Source organism: Erythranthe guttata, chromosome 8 (assembly GCF_056151865.1).
Source record: "Erythranthe guttata isolate IM_541 chromosome 8, IM_541, whole genome shotgun sequence".
NCBI lineage: Eukaryota > Viridiplantae > Streptophyta > Magnoliopsida > Lamiales > Phrymaceae > Erythranthe > Erythranthe guttata.
Window position 1 is genome coordinate 5,147,463 of NC_142540.1, and position 18,270 is coordinate 5,165,732.

General features: G+C 30.1%; 1 protein-coding gene across 2 annotated transcripts; it reads left to right on the forward strand.

Annotated features, from left to right (window-relative positions):
* Nucleotides 1-3,641: 3,641 nt before the first annotated feature.
* Nucleotides 3,642-7,402, forward strand: LOC105976904 (pentatricopeptide repeat-containing protein At1g28690, mitochondrial). Of its 2 annotated transcripts, XM_088821783.1 has the most exons (6): nucleotides 3,721-5,335; nucleotides 5,755-5,989; nucleotides 6,049-6,273; nucleotides 6,352-6,444; nucleotides 6,519-6,677; nucleotides 6,928-7,402. In XM_088821783.1, the coding sequence occupies exons 1-6, from the start codon at nucleotides 5,316-5,318 to the stop codon at nucleotides 6,937-6,939; spliced, it is 744 nt and encodes a 247-aa protein (XP_088677909.1). In that variant the 5' UTR covers nucleotides 3,721-5,315; the 3' UTR covers nucleotides 6,940-7,402. The 2 variants fall into 2 exon arrangements, with proteins under 2 accessions (XP_012857628.1, XP_088677909.1); XM_013002174.2 differs by lacking the exons at nucleotides 5,755-5,989; nucleotides 6,049-6,273; nucleotides 6,352-6,444; nucleotides 6,519-6,677; nucleotides 6,928-7,402 and adding an exon at nucleotides 5,473-5,662 and having other exon boundaries at nucleotides 3,642-5,335.
* Nucleotides 7,403-18,270: the final 10,868 nt, after the last annotated feature.

Below are 18,270 nucleotides of genomic sequence, written 5' to 3' on the forward strand. Positions count from 1 at the left end.
TGTGTAGTTAGGTAACTTACTATAAATAGTGAAAGATTGTCAAATACTCAGTTTCATGCACTAATTTTTTTTTTTATTTTCTTACCAGGGAATGGCAAGAAAAACGAGACGGTGGAAAACGTCATAGCAGTTTTAATTGGATGCTCTACTTGTGGTTTTGATGTAATTCTTCTGGGCTGTATTTTTAGTATTTTTTAAATAACTATCTAAATTCAAATTTAGGACTCGTGTAACCTAGTGAATTCTATCAAATTGGATATGTTAAGATTATAATTTATGTTATCTTCAGACTATTTTGATTATTATCATATTGTACATCAATTGGAATTTTATAATAATAATCTCATTGTATATTCATTGTTGTTTTCGTGTTTTCTGTAATATTAGTAGCATCAAACAAGCATTAAAAATCAATATAATGTAGCGTTTATGTTAAAAGATTTATTCATAGAATAATAGCGCTAATAAAGTATTATAATTACCCGAACATAGCATTTCTGACTGGCTATTAGTGGAAGTACAATAATAGAATCGAAACGCTATAAAAGAAGGTTATTGGACAACATGAAAACATCGCTATGAAAGAGAACATATATGATGGCGCTCAAAAAACGCTATTGAAAAGTCGAGGTCTATTATAGCTCCGGCAGACATAGCGTTTTCAAAAGCGCTATAATAGCTTTCCATAGCGTTTTTCAAACGCTATAGATGACGTTATATGGTGTAGTGGTTCCAAGCTAAGTTTATTGCGAGAAATAACATGATTGAGAATTGAAAATGCAGGATGTCCTAATCTATGATGCCACCCAAAGGTTGAAGTCTTTAAGCTAGAAAATGCAAGAATTGGAGTTGATACCGGCCACTCATAAACACCATCTTTAGCTCTGCCTTTCAAGAGTGTTGCCCCCGTGCGAAGCTCTTTCACAAGAAAATTGGATGGTAAGAATTCAATAGAAGCATTGTTGGTGTTACAGAATTGGAAAATGGAAATTAAACTTTTTTTCATGTGTGGGACACACAAAACATTATCTAACTGAAAGGTACTTGTAGAAGTAGATAGGGATGTAGAACCAGTGTGTGTTATGGGAAGACCCGTGCCATCGCCAATCATAATGTCGTCCGAGCCATTGTATGGAGTGTGCATTGAAAGATTAGCAAGATCAGATGTGACATGGTGAGAGGCACCACTATCCAATAACCATGTTGGTGGAGGAGGATTTGTCGAATGTGCAGCATAATGGGCGCGGGGCTGCCACATAGTCGTAGACTGATTTGTTGAGTAGTTGGATGATGTAACTGGGACAAGTCTGAACGAAGGACAATGTTTTGCAGTGTGTCCTTGTATCCGACAGATTTGACAATATCCCAAATATGGACGGAAAGGTGGACGGGTACTTTGATTTCCTGGAGCAGGCGGTTTGCCGCCGCTGGGTATTGGAAATCGGTTTGAGTTCCTTGCAGGAACTCGCCAAGAAGCGTTTCTGCTAGTCGGATTCGCCGTAGCAGGAAAATAGGTCGGTTGCGGTTTCGACATACAAAATGAGGCCTCAAAGTTGAGCAACTTTTCATGAAGCTCCTCAAAGGAGCCAATTCTTCCCCTTCGCCGGCGCCCCCCCTCCGCCTCCGCCGCCGCAGTCTGCCCCTGCCGCTCCTCTCCGCCGTCCGCCGTCCGCCGCTGCTCTCCTCCGCCCATCTCTCCGCTGCTTCTCTCCACCGTCAGCCCATCTCTCCGCCGCTGTTCTCCGCCGCCTGCTGCCAATCATCCCGCCGCCTGCTGCCGATCTGTTGCCGTCGCCGACAGCCCTTCTCAAGGTAATTTTCTTTTTTTTTTTAAATCTTTGTTTGTTTATGTTGAAAAGCTTGTATGTGTTTGATTATTGCGAATTATTTTTGGGTTTTTTCTCGGAATTATGTGTTTGTTTGTTTTATGTTGATTTGATGAGCCTGTGTTGCTCGGAATTATGCGAACTGTTCTTGGGTTTTATGTTGCTCAGAATTATGTGGTTGCTCGGAATCATGTTGCTCGGAATTATGTGTTTGTGAGTCTGTTGTGTGCTTTGGTGAGTCTGTTGTGTGTTTTGGTTATTTGATGTTTCTTTCTGCAGTTTGGCTACTGTGTCGGTGATCAATTTTTCCTCCTTTTTTTTTTTCGGGAAAATTCCGAAAATTTCTGAAAAATTCCGAAAATGAAGATCTCCGAAAAATTCCTAATTATGACTATAAAATATATAAATAAATAAATAAACCTATTTATTTGTTTTTTGTCGAAATAAGATGCTAAAATTTATGTTTAAGACAAGTTATGAATAGTAAAAGATCGAAAGTTGAAAACTTGAAACGGAGAATCGAACCGTAAATGGTAAGAGATTAACAACCATGGAAATAATAACAACCAAAAAGGTGAAAAAATGGAGAAGAGTTCTTGATTGTAAGTTGTAACAACCAATTTAGGCTCTAATGTAACTATCTGATCCATTTAAAAAAGAAATGTATTATCTGTCCCTTCTTCACACACACAAAAACACCACACAATTGCGTGTGTGTGTGTGTGTGTGTGTTTTTGTCTGATGTAAGAAGAGTAAATGAAAGGAACAAGACAAGCGAGTGAATAGTTTATCAGCGTGCCTTAAATGTTGATCTACCTAATTACATGATCTCAAAATTATTTAATTAACTATAAAATATATAAATAAATAAAAAAACCTTTTCGGAAAAATATTGAAAAATTGCTTTAAATTAGGGTAAATTACAATCACACCCTAAGGTAAAGCTAAATTATGAAAAAAATCATAATATTTGGGTAATTAAAACAATCCCTCGACTACGTATTGTCTTTGTTCACTCTTACGGAGTCAAATTTACTTACTAATGAGGGGGAATTTTTGAAAATTGAAAATTGATGTCAATTAAAAATTGAAAGCTTTCCCGTTGCGACTAATTTAGTTTTAGTTTATGAATGTAACTTTGAGAATAATTGTGATTTTAATAATTGTGACCCTTCCCAATTTCTAGGTAATCTTGTTAATTAAAGCACATGGTTGGAGTAGTATTAGCTTATTAGGCGTGTAATTCGGACCAATCTAATAGTAATTAGCCATTTCTTGTTTTGGAAGTGAAAAATTAGTTCCGTATCATTCAAACAAGAAATTGGAAATTTCAGAAATTGGTTTGAAAGAATTTGTTCCAAAATCAGAAAATTTTCGAATAAAAGAAATCAGCAAAATTCAGAAAATTTTATTTTTTGGTCACCGAAAATATAAAATACATAATAATATTGATATTCTAACTGTAATATTGGGTAAAAATCGAAATATTTGGATTTTTTTGAAATTGAAAATCGGATCGGAAATCGAAATCTCATATTTACTCCAATTTGGATCCAAGAAATTTCGAAAAATCGGAACTCGGAATTTCAGAATTCGGATTGAAAAATATTATTCTAAAAGAAAATGTTAGATCAACATCGGCAAAAACAAAAAAAATTGGTATCAATTTCCACCCCTGAGTAGTATACATATTTTTTTCATTTCGCGAAAAATAATTGCAATTTAAAAATAAAATACTAATTTCGATTCGATCTTTAATTTTATTTATTGGGCCAAGTCCGTATTAGGTCTTAGCCCAATGTTCTTTGCTATTGGATTCATGATAAGCCCTTTCTCGAATTAATGTGAGAGAGCCCAGAAGAAGGAAGGAAGAAAAAAGGAAAAACATTCATTCAGACGATGAGACATGGAATATTAAGCAAAATCAGAGTTCTAGACCAACCCAATACGAATATCCCGCTTACAGAGGTTAGCTCTGTTACTGAGTTTTATGTGGCATCAGCTCTTCAGAATTACATAAACTCAGATCATCCCTCACACGGCCGAAAGATCCATCCCCTCATACTCAAAACTGGTATCAAACCCAATGTCAATATCTCCATCAAACTCCTCATCATGTACGTCAAGTCCTCCTGTTTATCAGACGCGCGCCAGGTGTTTGATGAATTGCCTCGCCGAACTTTATCGGCCTACAATTACATGATATCGGGCTATACAAAACACGGGTTTGTCGATAAATCTTTTGATTTGGTTCGAGAACTGTGCCTCTCGAATGAAAAGCCCGACGGATACACATTTTCGATGATTTTGAAGGGTTCGACTAGCGGAAATGCAGGGTCACGTTTACCTTTTACGGGGTGTGAGGTTCATGTCCAGATATTGAAATCCAATTTTGAAGGTGATGATGTGCTTTACACCGCATTGGTTGACTCGTATGTGAAGAGTGGGAGGGTTGAGTACGCAAGAAGAGTGTTCGATTTAATGTTGGACCAGAACGCGATTTGTTCGACATCGATGATCACATGGTACATGAACCAAGGCCGTTTGGAAGATGCCGAGGATGTATTTCACAAGACTGTGGAGAAGGATGTGGTGGTTTACAATGCCATGATCGAAGGATACAGTAAATCAGTCGTGACGGCTAAGAAGGCGATACATATATTCATCGATATGCAGAGCCTAAATTTCAGGCCTACGATATCTACTTTTGCAAGTATTATCGGTGCTTGTTCTCTTTTGTCAGCGTTCGAAATCGGCCAGCAGATCCAAGGGCAGTTAATGAAAACCGAGCTTTTCACAGACATAAAGATTGGCAGTGCTCTGATAGACATGTACTCCAAATGTGGGAGAACTGATGATGCAAGATCCATTTTTGATTCCATGCCGAGAAAGAACGTCTATTCGTGGACTTCAATGATTGATGGATACGGGAAAAACGGGTGTCCAAACGAATCGCTCGAACTCTTCGATAGAATGATAAGCGAACGTCACACTAAACCAAATTACGTTACTTTTCTCGGTGCACTCTCTGCATGTGCCCATGCAGGATTAGTTGCCAAAGGGAGGAAGATATTCGAGTGCATGGATCGGGTTTACTCGATGAAGCCAAGAATGGAGCACTACGCATGCATGGTAGATCTATTAGGGCGTGCGGGGAGTTTGAACCAGGCGCTTCAATTCGTGATGCAAATGTCCGAAAGGCCTAATTCCGACGTTTGGGCGGCTTTGCTGAGTTCTTGCAGACTCCATGGCGATGTGGAGCTCGCGAAAATAGCAGCGAACGAGCTTTTCAAAGTGAGTGGAGAGAGTAGGCCTGGGGCGTATGTTGCTTTGTCGAACGCGTTAGCTGATGCTGGGAAATGGGATAGTGTGAGCCAATTGAGGGAGTTGATGAAAGCGAGAGGAATATCGAAAGGAACGGGGTTCACTTGGATTGGAACCGATGCTGGTTTAGAAGCTTTTCATGCTGGCCAGTCACTGTGATTTATCATGGCAGTATTATTTGTCAGGTAAAAGATTTTATTATGTTCTCTCCGGCAAGAACTCTCCTGTATTTGTAACTTAAGATTCTGCTAAATTTTTTATATATTTTTTTAATTGTTCTATAAACCAAAAAATGGCTATTATAATTTCTATGGGTGTGAAGGTTTTTTTAAAAGAAACCGCCTCTGGTGCAAAAACCCATCATCGACGAAGTATCAGTTAATCAACTTGAAAAAAAAATTCCGATGCAAAACCCACGACCAATGAAGAATCAGTTTCTTGCTCGTAAAAATCTTGGGGAGGATCAAGCCCGCATTTGTTATTCTACATCCAACAACCAAACACTCACGCACTTCAGATTTTTACACGCCTAATAGGCTAATACTACTCCAATCAATTGTGTTCATTTTATTTTTGTCTATGTATATCTTATTTCTTTTCTTAGGCGAGCGATGTCGGAGGAAGATATTTCTGTTGATCATATAGGTACCGAGTCTACAGGTACTGACGTGGTTGATTTCAAGTTTGACGACAAGGGTATTCCCGTTGCACCTGGGAGGTACAAGTTGGCGGTGGCTATTAGTAACGAGGTTACGCATTGGGATAATTTTGATCCATGTATTTCTTGGCCTAACCACAAAAAAATGGGCCGTGTCGAGGGATTGTGGAAAGCGTTTAAGGTATTTGTATGTAATTTTCTGTTTAATTTTCAATTGTATATTTTTTATATTTTATTTAGGAAACTTGGAAACTTCCTGAAAATGAGGCTACAAAAAAATGGTTCAATGAGACTGCTAACGGTCGTTGGAAAGATGCGAAAACTAAACGATTGAAGGCAGTCTTTGATAGAGCTCCAGACCTTGCCATGGCTAAGGCAAATTGTCCAAATAGGATTAGTGTTCAAACTTGGGAGAAACTATGTGATCAATTTCATTCTATTTCCACTCCTGGTGTTGATGGGAAGGTAAATTATATATATTTAATTTATGGATCATGTTTAAATATATTAAAGAGGTTTAATTTTTTGTGTTATTGTTCACAGTCCAAATCAACCAAATGCAAGGACTCGCGAAAGAAAGTCTCGACAGACCCCCATTGGGGTCGAACAAGTATCAATAGTTGGTCCCACAATCATGTAAGTAATTTGATCTATAATTTTAATTTATTTAATTTTAAAATAGATACTTACTTTATAATATTTTAATATAGTTTAAAAAATTGGGCAAAAATCCTACGGTGTTTGATACGTATAAGAAAGCATATACGCGTATTGATGTACTGAGGGAAACCGGGCCAACTACTAGTGAGGAAGGAGATACAGAAGAACCGTATAATGGGATAGCAACTCCTGAACAACTTCGCATTTCGGTAAGTGTAATGCAATTTTATTCTTCAATTGGTTGTATGTTAATTATTTATGTTTATTGTTGTCGCATGTTTATCATATGTAAATTATTTGATATGTTAAATTAGTACGTAGTTGAGATATGTGGATATGAATATTTGTTTTAAATAATGTTAAGTTGTTGCATACATGGATGGTTTTTTGGGGATGTTCATTTATTAGTTGTTATGCGGTCGAAATTTTTGCTAAACAAGTGTACTTAATCATTTTCAGGCTGATTTGTAACGAGTGTACGATGAGACAATTCGTGATGGAAGTGACGAAAGCACGGCCAACTCAATTGCGATAGAAAAAGTGCTCGGAAAAAGCAAAGGGCTTGGAATTAAGATTGCAACCACCACAAAGAGTTCAAGGTCGAGATTTTCTTCAATTTCGCCGGAAGTGCAAATGGAAATGAATTCAATGAAAGAGCAAATGCAACTTAAAGATGAAAAAATGGAAAGATTGGAAGCGGAATTGAAAGAAACCCGAGAAATTGTTAACACCTTGGTCGGCCGTTTTGGACTACAAGCCTCGACATCGACTCCTTCCAATGATGGTGGAGTATAAAAAGGGATGAACTTTGTTTGGTTTTTGAATTAAACTTTGCAACACTACATTATATGCTTTTAAGTTTTATGTACTTTTTTAATTTATGTTTTGTGCTACCTTGATATTTAATCCGTATAATTGATTTTAATATTTTCGATATAAGTGTTTTTTTTTTTTTTTTTGTACAACTGCTGAATACAGGTTGAATTTGTTAATTGAAAAAATAAATAAACCAGAAATTATATTAAAAAAAAAAAACCTAGCGACGAATAAATAAAACAAATCATCGCAAATAAATCGTGGGCCTTGCTACGAAAACGGCTATTAGTCGCAAACATTTTTCGCAAACGTAGCGACGAAACCGTCACAAAACGTCGCTTAATGTAGCGACGAAACGCTAATTCGTCGCACACGTTTGCGACTTATTATTTATTCGTCGCAAACAGTAAGCGACGAAAGTATAGGATCCGTCGCGAATATTAAAAAAACATTTTTTTCCAGAAAATACGAATGTTGCGACGATTTATGATATTCGTCGCCAAAGTTTGTGTCGCAAATTACTTTTCGTCGCTGACCTTGCGACGGGACGTTTGGCGACGTTTTGTGTAGGATTTGGCGACGAAATTAGTTCGTCGCAAACAGTAAAAAATCGTCGCCAAATGTACATTTTCGTCGCCAAATTTCGTCGCCAGTCGACCATTTTGGCCTAGTGTGTTCTTGTTCAACTTCATAACCTTATATTGTATCAACAACGGTGATGAATTGATTGTAGCATGAACAATGTATTGTCTCAACGCTTTCAACACAACTGACAGAATTTGCCGAAAGTCCCCTCCAAGCACTACAACCTTGCCTCCGAATGGCATATCTTAATCAAGTATAGATTTCATTGTTTTGTCGACTGCTTCGAAACAGTACCTGTGCATCATCGGTGCCTCGTCCCATATAATTAGCTTTGCTCTAGACAACAATTCTGTCTGTGCGCTCTGTTGTTTGATTTGCATGTGGAGCTGTCATGTACAATTATTGGAAGTCCAAATCTCGAATGAGCAGTTCTGCCACCTGGAAGTAGAAGCGAAGCAAAACCACTGGAAGCAACATTTATAACTATTTCGCCTTTTGAACGGATAGCAACCGATAAAGTTTTCCATACGAAAGTCTTTCGTGTTCCTTTATGCCCATAAAGAAAGAACAGTCCACCTATGTCATTTGTAACAGCATCCATGATATCATCGAACACTTTTTAATATATAGTTTTCTCCATTGAGTTCTAACAAATATTTGATAATAAAAAAAAATTCCAAATAATAAAATGAATGGTTGATATGCAATACAAAGCAGTAGAAAACTATTAAATAAAAAACTATTTCGTATAGTATAAGTGATCAATTAAGCCAAAATAAGTGGAAAAGTTAAAAATCAAAGGTTTATTTACCGATACAAATAGTGAATACACCGATGGTCCCAAACTTGTACAACCATAACGACCAATTAATTCAAATTCATAATTTGATCCAAACAATTATTATTATTGAGTTTGATAACAACAACCCTAACGCATGTATCTAATACAGTGCGAGTAACCTATATATTTTGTACAGTGGTCATACGAAATAACAAACAATTACCAAAACAACAACCATATAAATGTTTAATGAAATAAAATTATTTTACACTAAATTTACCTCGATAAAAAATCTTGAGTGGAATCGATAGTAAGTTCATAGTACAATACAAATTACTAATAACCATACATATAAGTAATAAAAAATTAAAGGTTGTTATTTAATAATGTATACAATTTTACGTAGTTACCTTAATATATGATGAAAACTTTCCAGGTGTACCACATTGTTTGTAACGTTGGTCGAATCGCCAGATTCCTACTTGATAAAAATCTTACATATGGGTTATTTAATTGAACATGTTGCACACCATATTTGGATAAACAAACTCTATAAGATCCAAAAAAAAAACGAATCGAAAGAATCATGAATCAGCATGTCATCAGGAATTTCAATTCCAGTACTGTTTTATTAATATCAATCTTAATCACAATCCTCAATTTATTTTATGCTACACCCAATAAAATACATCGGGTAGATCTCTTTACCATTCATATGCGCACAAATATACAAACACATACATTGGTGTGTGGATCCAAGGTAAAAAAATCACCTAGTAGTGTAGTCTTCATCGGCTGTAGCAGAGAAATAACCCATAATCCTCATACTAATACTAATACTAATAATATTATTACATATATTATATGATAATGCTAACTTTAATATACTAATGTCAATACTAATACTAATATTAATATACCAATAACAATAACAATACTACTACCAATATCAATATCAATACCAATACCAATACCAATATCAATACCAATACCAATACCAATACCAATACCAATACCAATACCAATACCAATACCAAAACCAAAACCAAAACCAACACCAGCACCAGCACCAGCACCAGCACCAGCACCAGCACCAGCACCAGCACCAACACCATTACCATTACCATTACCATTACCATTATCATTACCAATAACATTACCATTACCGTTACCATATCCCTTACCATTGCCGTTAAAATTGCCATTATTATTGCCATTACTATTACCATTGCCATTACATGGACCATTATCAAGACCAATAAAAATACTAATACTAATATCAATACCAATACTAATATCAATACCAATACCAATATCAACACAAATACCAATACCAATATTAATATCAATATCAATATCAATACTAATACCGATGTCAATGCCAATATCAATATTAATACCAATGCCAATAGAAATATCAATAACAATAACAATACCATTACCAATACCATTACAATTATTATTACCATTACCATTACTAATAATCTTAATCCTTCTCCTAATTGAAATTCTAATCATAATCCTATTTGTAATGCTAATGTTAATCATAATACTAATCATTATTCTAATCATAGTCATAATACTAATGGTGGTAATGCTAATGATAATACTAATACTACTACTAATCTAATAATAATATGAATATCAATACCAATAGTACTAATGTCATTATCAATACCATTACCATTACCATTATCATTATCATTACCATTATCATAACCATTACCATTACCACTACCATTACCATTACCACTACCATTACTATTACCATTACCAAAGCTAATATACTAATTCTAATCATAATGCTAATGTTACTCCTAACCCTAATCATAATTCTAATATCAATTCTAATTATAACTATAATCCTAGCTAATCACAATCCGGATCATAATTATAATCATAATGCTAATACTAATCTTAATCCTAATACTAATTACAATCATAATCCTAATAATAATAATAATAATATTGATCATAATTCTTATCTTAATAAAAATCGAAATATGCTAATGATAACGTTATTCTTAATACCAATCCTAATATGCTAATGGTACTGCTAATCCTAATCCTAATTCTAATGATAATAAATAATACTAATACTAATACTAATTATAATCATAAAGCTAACCCTAATAATAATATGCATACTGATATTAATCATAATATGCTAATGCTAATTCTAATATTAATGCTAACAGAATACTAATATTAATACTATTACTATTACTAATACGAATAATAATACTAAGACTAATACTAATACTAATACCAATACCAATACCAATACCAATATCAATACCAATACCAATACCAATGTCAATACCAATGTCAATACCAATACCAATACTAATACTAATACTAATACTAATACTAATACTAATACTAATACTAATACTAATACTAATACTAATACTAATATTAATACTAATACAAATACTAATAGTAATACTAATATTAATATTGTTACTGATACTAATACTAATACTGATATTGGTACTAATAAAGCTACTGATACTGATAATAATATTAATAATGATACTGGTAGTGATACTAATACTAATACTGATACTTGTACTAATACTTATATTAATACTCATACTGATATTAATATTAATGTTAATACTAATACTAATACTAATACTCATATTTACTGATACTAATAATAATAATAAAAATAATAATAATAATAATAATAATAATAATAATAATAATAATAATAATAATAATAATAATAATAATAATAATAATAATAATAATAATAATAATAATAATAATAATAATAATAATAATAATAATAATAATAATAATAATAATAATAATAATAATAATAATAATAATAATAATAATAATAATAATAATAATAATAATAATAATAATAATAATAATAATAATAATAATAATAATAATAATAATAATAATAATAATAATAATAATAATAATAATAATAATAATAATAATAATAATAATAATAATAATAATAATAATAATAATAATAATAATAATAATAATAATAATAATAATAATAATAATAATAATAATAATAATAATAATAATAATAATAATAATAATAATAATAATAATAATAATAATAATAATAATAATAATAATAATAATAATAATAATAATAATAATAATAATAATAATAATAATAATAATAATAATAATAATAATAATAATAATAATAATAATAATAATAATAATAATAATAATAATAATAATAATAATAATAATAATAATAATAATAATAATAATAATAATAATAATAATAATAATAATAATAATAATAATAATAATAATAATAATAATAATAATAATAATAATAACAATAATAATAATAATAATAATAATAATAATAATAATAATAATAATACTAATACTGATACTCATAGTAATATTAATATTCATATTAATAGTAATACTAATATAATATTAATATTGATACTGATACGCATACTGACACTCATACTAACACTCATACTAATACTGAAACTCATACTCATATTGTTACTCATACTAATACTGATACTGATACTAATACTGATAATGATACTGATATTGGTAATGATAATAATGATACTGATATTGATACTGATACCTATACTAATACTGATACTGATACTAATACTGATTCTGATACCGATATTGATAGTGATGTTAATATTGATATTAATACTAATACCAAAACTAATATTAATACTAATACTAAGATTAATGTTAATACTATTACTATTACTAATACTACTATTAATACTAATACTAATATTAATATTAATATTATTACTAATACTAATATGTTAATATTGTTAATGTTAATGCTAATACCAATTTTAATGCTAATGCTAATCTGGATATGCTAATTATTGTGCTAATGCTAATTATAAGTGTAATCCTAATATTATCCAAATCATTATCATATTCATAATCCTATTCATAACACTAATCATAAATCTAATCGTGATCCTAATCCTATTCCTAACACTAATCATAATCTTAATATTATCCAAATCATTATCATATTCATAATCTTGTTCATAACACTAATCATAGATCTAATCGTAATCCTATTCCTATTCCTAACATTAATCATAACTAGCATTTTTTCCCCGTGCGATGCATGGGATATTATTTCAAAAGTGAAAAAAAATCAATTTAATACACAATAAGAAATATAGTACATTAATATAGTAAAATTTAATAATGTAATATTACTCATATTTTATATAATATTAATTTTTTTTAATCTTACACATTAAGATGTATAATCCAAATATATAGGTTTAAATTTAACAAATCGAATTAAATCTTTATATATTAAGATTTTAGATATACTGATGAAAAATAGGAGATTGATAATTATTGAAAATTTATACATAAAAAATATTAAAAATAAATAATTACAGAAATACCATTAGATTTTTTAGGGTTGCCCAGCGTTTCTTTTTTTTATATATAAGATTCTAACCATAACCCTAATAATTTTAATACTAATAATGCTGATGGTAATGGTAATGCTAATATTAATTATAATTATAATTCTAATCTTAATTCTAATGATAATCTTAATCCTAATGATAATCATAATCTTAATACTCATACATGTCACTAATTGTAGTACTAACTACTAATCATAAGCATAATTTTAATTATAATTTTAATACTAATATAAATCATAATCCGAATTATAATCCTAATCCTAATCATTATCCTAAGGGCAAATGGCAAAAAGGCCCATCACATGGGACTTAAATGCATTTTGGTCCACAAAAAAAACAGTCTCTCAATTAAGCCCATCCCCATGTCTTTAGTCTAAAATACCCTCAATAATATAATTCTTATCAATTCCACCCAATATGATCTAACTTCCTTAATATTACACATTGACCCCGGATTTAGACAAATATATCACATTAACCCCCAAAACTTTTTTTTTTCAGAAAATAATTTTTTTTCTGAAATGTTTTTTTTTCCGGCCAGATTCCGGCGTTGACCGCCGGAGACCGCCGGTCTCCGGCATTGACTTTTTTTTTTTTTTTTTTTTTTTTTTTTGAAATTTTTTTTTTCCTGAATTTTTTTTTCCGGCCGGTCAACCACCGTTGACCGCCGGTCTCCGGCGTTGACTTTTTTTTTTTTTTTTTTGAATTTTTTTTTCTTAGAAAAAAAATATTTTAATTAATATTACTGTCTTGACTACTAAATTACTGTCCCAAACAGTAATATTACTGTCTGAGACAGTAATATTATGAATATTATTTTTCCGAACAGTAATATTTTTAATATTATTGTCTAAGACAGTTAAATTACTGTTGGAGACAGTAATTTAACATCCAAGACAGTAATATTAATTAAAATAATTTTTTTTTAAGGAAAAAAAAAAAAAAAAAAGCCAATTAACAGTTAAATTACTGTCTCCGACAGTTAAATAACTGCTGGAGACAGTAATTTAGCAACGAATACAGTAATATTAATTAAAAATATTTTTTTTAAGAATAAAAAAGTCAATTAACAGTTAAATTACTGTCTCCGACAGTTAAATAACTGCTGGAGACAGTAATTTAGCAACCAATAGAGTAATATTAATTAAAAATAATTTTTTTAAGAATAAAAAAGTCAATTAACAGTTAAATTACTGTCTCCGACAGTTAAATAACTGCTGGAGACAGTAATTTAGCAACGAATACAGTAATATTAATTAAAATATTTTTGAAGAAAAAAAAAAAAACAGTCAATTAACAGTTAAATTACTGTCTCCGACAGTTAAATAGCTGCCGGAGACAGTAATTTAGCAGCCAAGACAGTAAAAATTAATTAAAATATTTTTTTAAAGAGAAAAAAAAAAGTCAACGCCGGAGACCCGGCGGTCAACGGCTGTTGACCGGCCGGAAAAAAAATTTAGGAAAACAAAATTCAAAAAAAAAAAAAAAAAAAAAAGTCAATGCCGAAGACCGGCGGTCAACGCCGGAATCTCGCCGGAAAAAAAAATATTTCAGAAAAAAAATTATTTTCTAAAAAAAAAAGTTTTGGGGGTTAATGTGATATATTTGTTAAAATCCGGGGTCAATGTGTAATATTAAGGAAGTTAGAGCATAATTGGTTGAATTGATAAGAATTAGGGTTAAAATTGGGGTCAAAATTGAAATTAGGGTTAAAATTGGTTAATTGATGAAATTGGGCTAAATTGGGGTGTAAATCATGAAATTGGAGTTGAATTGGGTTACAATGAATTAGGGGTAATTTTGGTATATATAAAAGAATTTTCCTTATTTGCAAATAAGTTTGAATGGGGTGGATTTATTTGGAAGACAAAAAAGTTGGATGTCCCTATTTTAATTTAGTGCCCTTGTCATGGGCTTTTTTGTGATTACCCCTTATCCTAATCTTAATATTAATTCTAATACTATATTAATCCTAATTATAATTCGAATCATAATCCTAGTATTAATACTAATACTAATTAGAAGAATATGAAGTATAATCCTAATACCAATCACAATCATAATTCTGTTTTTGCATCATTTTTTTTTTTCAATGATCTATTATTTTGTATCAAAAATATTTTATTAAATCACGCAACCTTTATATCAAAATCCTTATGTGTGGTAGCCGAAGCATCAAAAAACACATATTAAATATATTAGAAATTAATATTTAATTATATTATCAAAATAACATTAAAATTATTTAATATATTATAAGAACATCAGAAAACGTTAGTGTTCACATGGCAGACAAAAAAAATAGTGCCAATTTTTGCATTATACAGTAGTATAGTCAAGTTCATGTAAAGTGTATTTTATCAAATTATTTATTATGCAATATTTTTTTAATATAAATCTATGTTTATGAATTCAAATAATTGTTTTTGTAACACCACCAATTAAGGAATTATAATAAGGGAAGATTTGAAATTGCATTTAACTAAATTCAAATTAAATTAATTATTATTAAAATTAAATTAAATTTAAAAATAAATCTATTTAGAGTTTCCAAGAAAGTTGATATATTTAGAGCATTTTATAAATGATAGGATATAAATATATTAATAAAATAATTAAATATATTTAATTATCTTTAATTTTAGAAAATGGTGACATATTTTTTGATGATTTATTTTCACCAATCAATTTGTCACATGGGATGAAATTGAATTCATGTCACCAATTGAAATTGCCAAATGTCAAACAATTGAGGATGGAATTCAAATTTTAGATATTATATAACATAAGTTACATTAGATCTTATTATATAATGAAATATTACAATAAAACATAAGCAGAACGAAAAATAAAAAATAAAATAAAACATCCATTGAACAAACTAAATGTTTTTTTGTACAAACAACATCACTCAATTGTTACATAAATTACGTAAGGAAAAAAAAACACATGACCATGTGCAGCAAGAATTTTCATGTGAAAGTAAAAAAAATACTGTGTGGATTAAGGATGCTACGTAATGGGTGAGAAGCGAGGGTATTATACTTAATTTTCCGTGACCCATTTTCTAACCAAATCACGTAAAAGTTATGCTTTTTTTATATATAAAAATCCATCAAATATTTTCATCAATTGCAATGAAAGATCTACCAATTGAATAATTTGATAATCAAATTTTATGAGAATTTCTTTTATATCTCACATGAGAAAATAAAAATTGAAATAATTTAAAGAGACCTTTTTTTTTGCTTTTTTCGCTCGAAATTAGGTTGTACTCATTAGAATAAATGATATTTTAATTTTGTATAATGTATCTCGAAAAACAAAATCACCAAAAAGATGACCATTCCCTCATTAAATTGTAAAAAAAATATTATAGTGTGCAATGTGAATAATATATTGTGGTTTGATGGAGAAAAATACTAATAAATATTTGTTGGGGTGCAAAATGCCAAAAGACTACATGTTTTAGGGTGGGTCAATGAGTTTTAAAGTTCAAAATTATTGCCAACTAACATACTACGGTAGTTAACATGAAGCATATTATATTGAATATGTATCTAAAACATAAATTTATAAAAATAAATATTCGAAAAATCCACAAGAAAAATGACTATATTTTCAAAAACCAAATTTTAACTCGATTTGATTAAAATTAAATACCTTTGAAATGTTTATATCAATTTACAAATGTATTCTACCTTATTAACATATGCTAACACTGCATTCTAAAACACAAACAAATCTAGCAATGGATAAGAACAAAGTGTAACAATAAAGTGTCCCCTTAAATGAGTAAGAAAAAAAAAATAGATAACAAAAGAAGAAGATGTAATAGCAAGCGTCGTGCGCTCGCTCTCATCTATTGCATGTGGAATCTTTAATTTTGTTGATAAATTTGATCAACATGTTCCTCCTCTTATAACCAAAATAAAATAATTATATTGGTATTTATAACGGAACATTTTGAGAAAAAAATAATATACAAAAAAAAATATGCATCGAACGAACTAAAATAATAATCACACAAAAATAAACGTAAATCTCCATAATTGAATACAAATATTAAAAAAAAAATTGTGTTGACTCTATAGTGTTTTCGTGTGATTCCAAAAAGAGGGGTGTAGAGTATGAATGTGATTGAATGTGTTAGGATGGAGGGTTTTTATACTAATTTTCGGAGAATAAAAAAGTAAAAGAAAAATGTTATGAAGGAAATATTATGAAAAGTAAAATTAAAATTAGGTATTAATACATAAATATTCATTGATTTTCATTTTATAAGGAAATATTTTAAATGTTTAGTAATTATGGAAATGTGCATTGAATAGGTTACTAAATATTTAAAACCAATGTAAATTGATTTGATTCAAATTATCTATAGAAATAATTGACACCACTTAATACACAAATCCGGATAATTTATTTTATTCTAGGTTAATTTTTCACTTTTATTTGAATTGAAATTGTAGGATTTTTAATCCAAAAATATAGTTAAAAAAATCAAATTCTATAATGGGCGGCAATCTATAAATCGGAAATAATGACAATTATTATTTAAACACATTCTATGAAAATCAAAATTGAATATTTTACATATTAAATTAATATAATAAATATTTTAATTGATATTAATTGATTAAGATTAAAGTTGATACCATGGAATATGGAAAATATTTTAAATATATTTGGTAAATTGTTATGACAAAAGATATTATTTCCATGTTAAAATACCAATTAATGATCCGGATATTTTTTTTGGCAGGTTTAGCCTAATCATCAATTAATGATGATAAATAAAAATGGAAGATATCAAAGTAATAAATAATGACATGTGTAAAATGAGTAGGATGCCATGTAGATTCACACGTGTCGATGACATGGATGCCAAATGTCGGATTTCTAAGCTATGAGAGTTTCAGTTTATATATTATATAGATGAATGTGAACGGGAAGCCTGATAGTAATGCTCCGCCATACTAGCAAGATTGTAGAACCATTAGCACTGGATATCTAAAATATGGAGGAAGCTGAATCCGAGCCTACTAAATTTCTGGTTGTCCTATTGACTTAAGACTACAGTTTATCAACGAGCGGCAATGGAAATAAATGACAATTTATGTAAACCTCATGCTTGTGTTTTATTTACTTTTTTCTTTTTGAATTGTTGTATAGTGCTTTCAAGAC

Coding starts and splice junctions, on each gene's coding strand:
- LOC105976904 (XM_013002174.2), top strand. CDS start 3,726: ATGAGACATGGAATATTAAGCAAAATCAGAGTTCTAGACCAACCCAAT.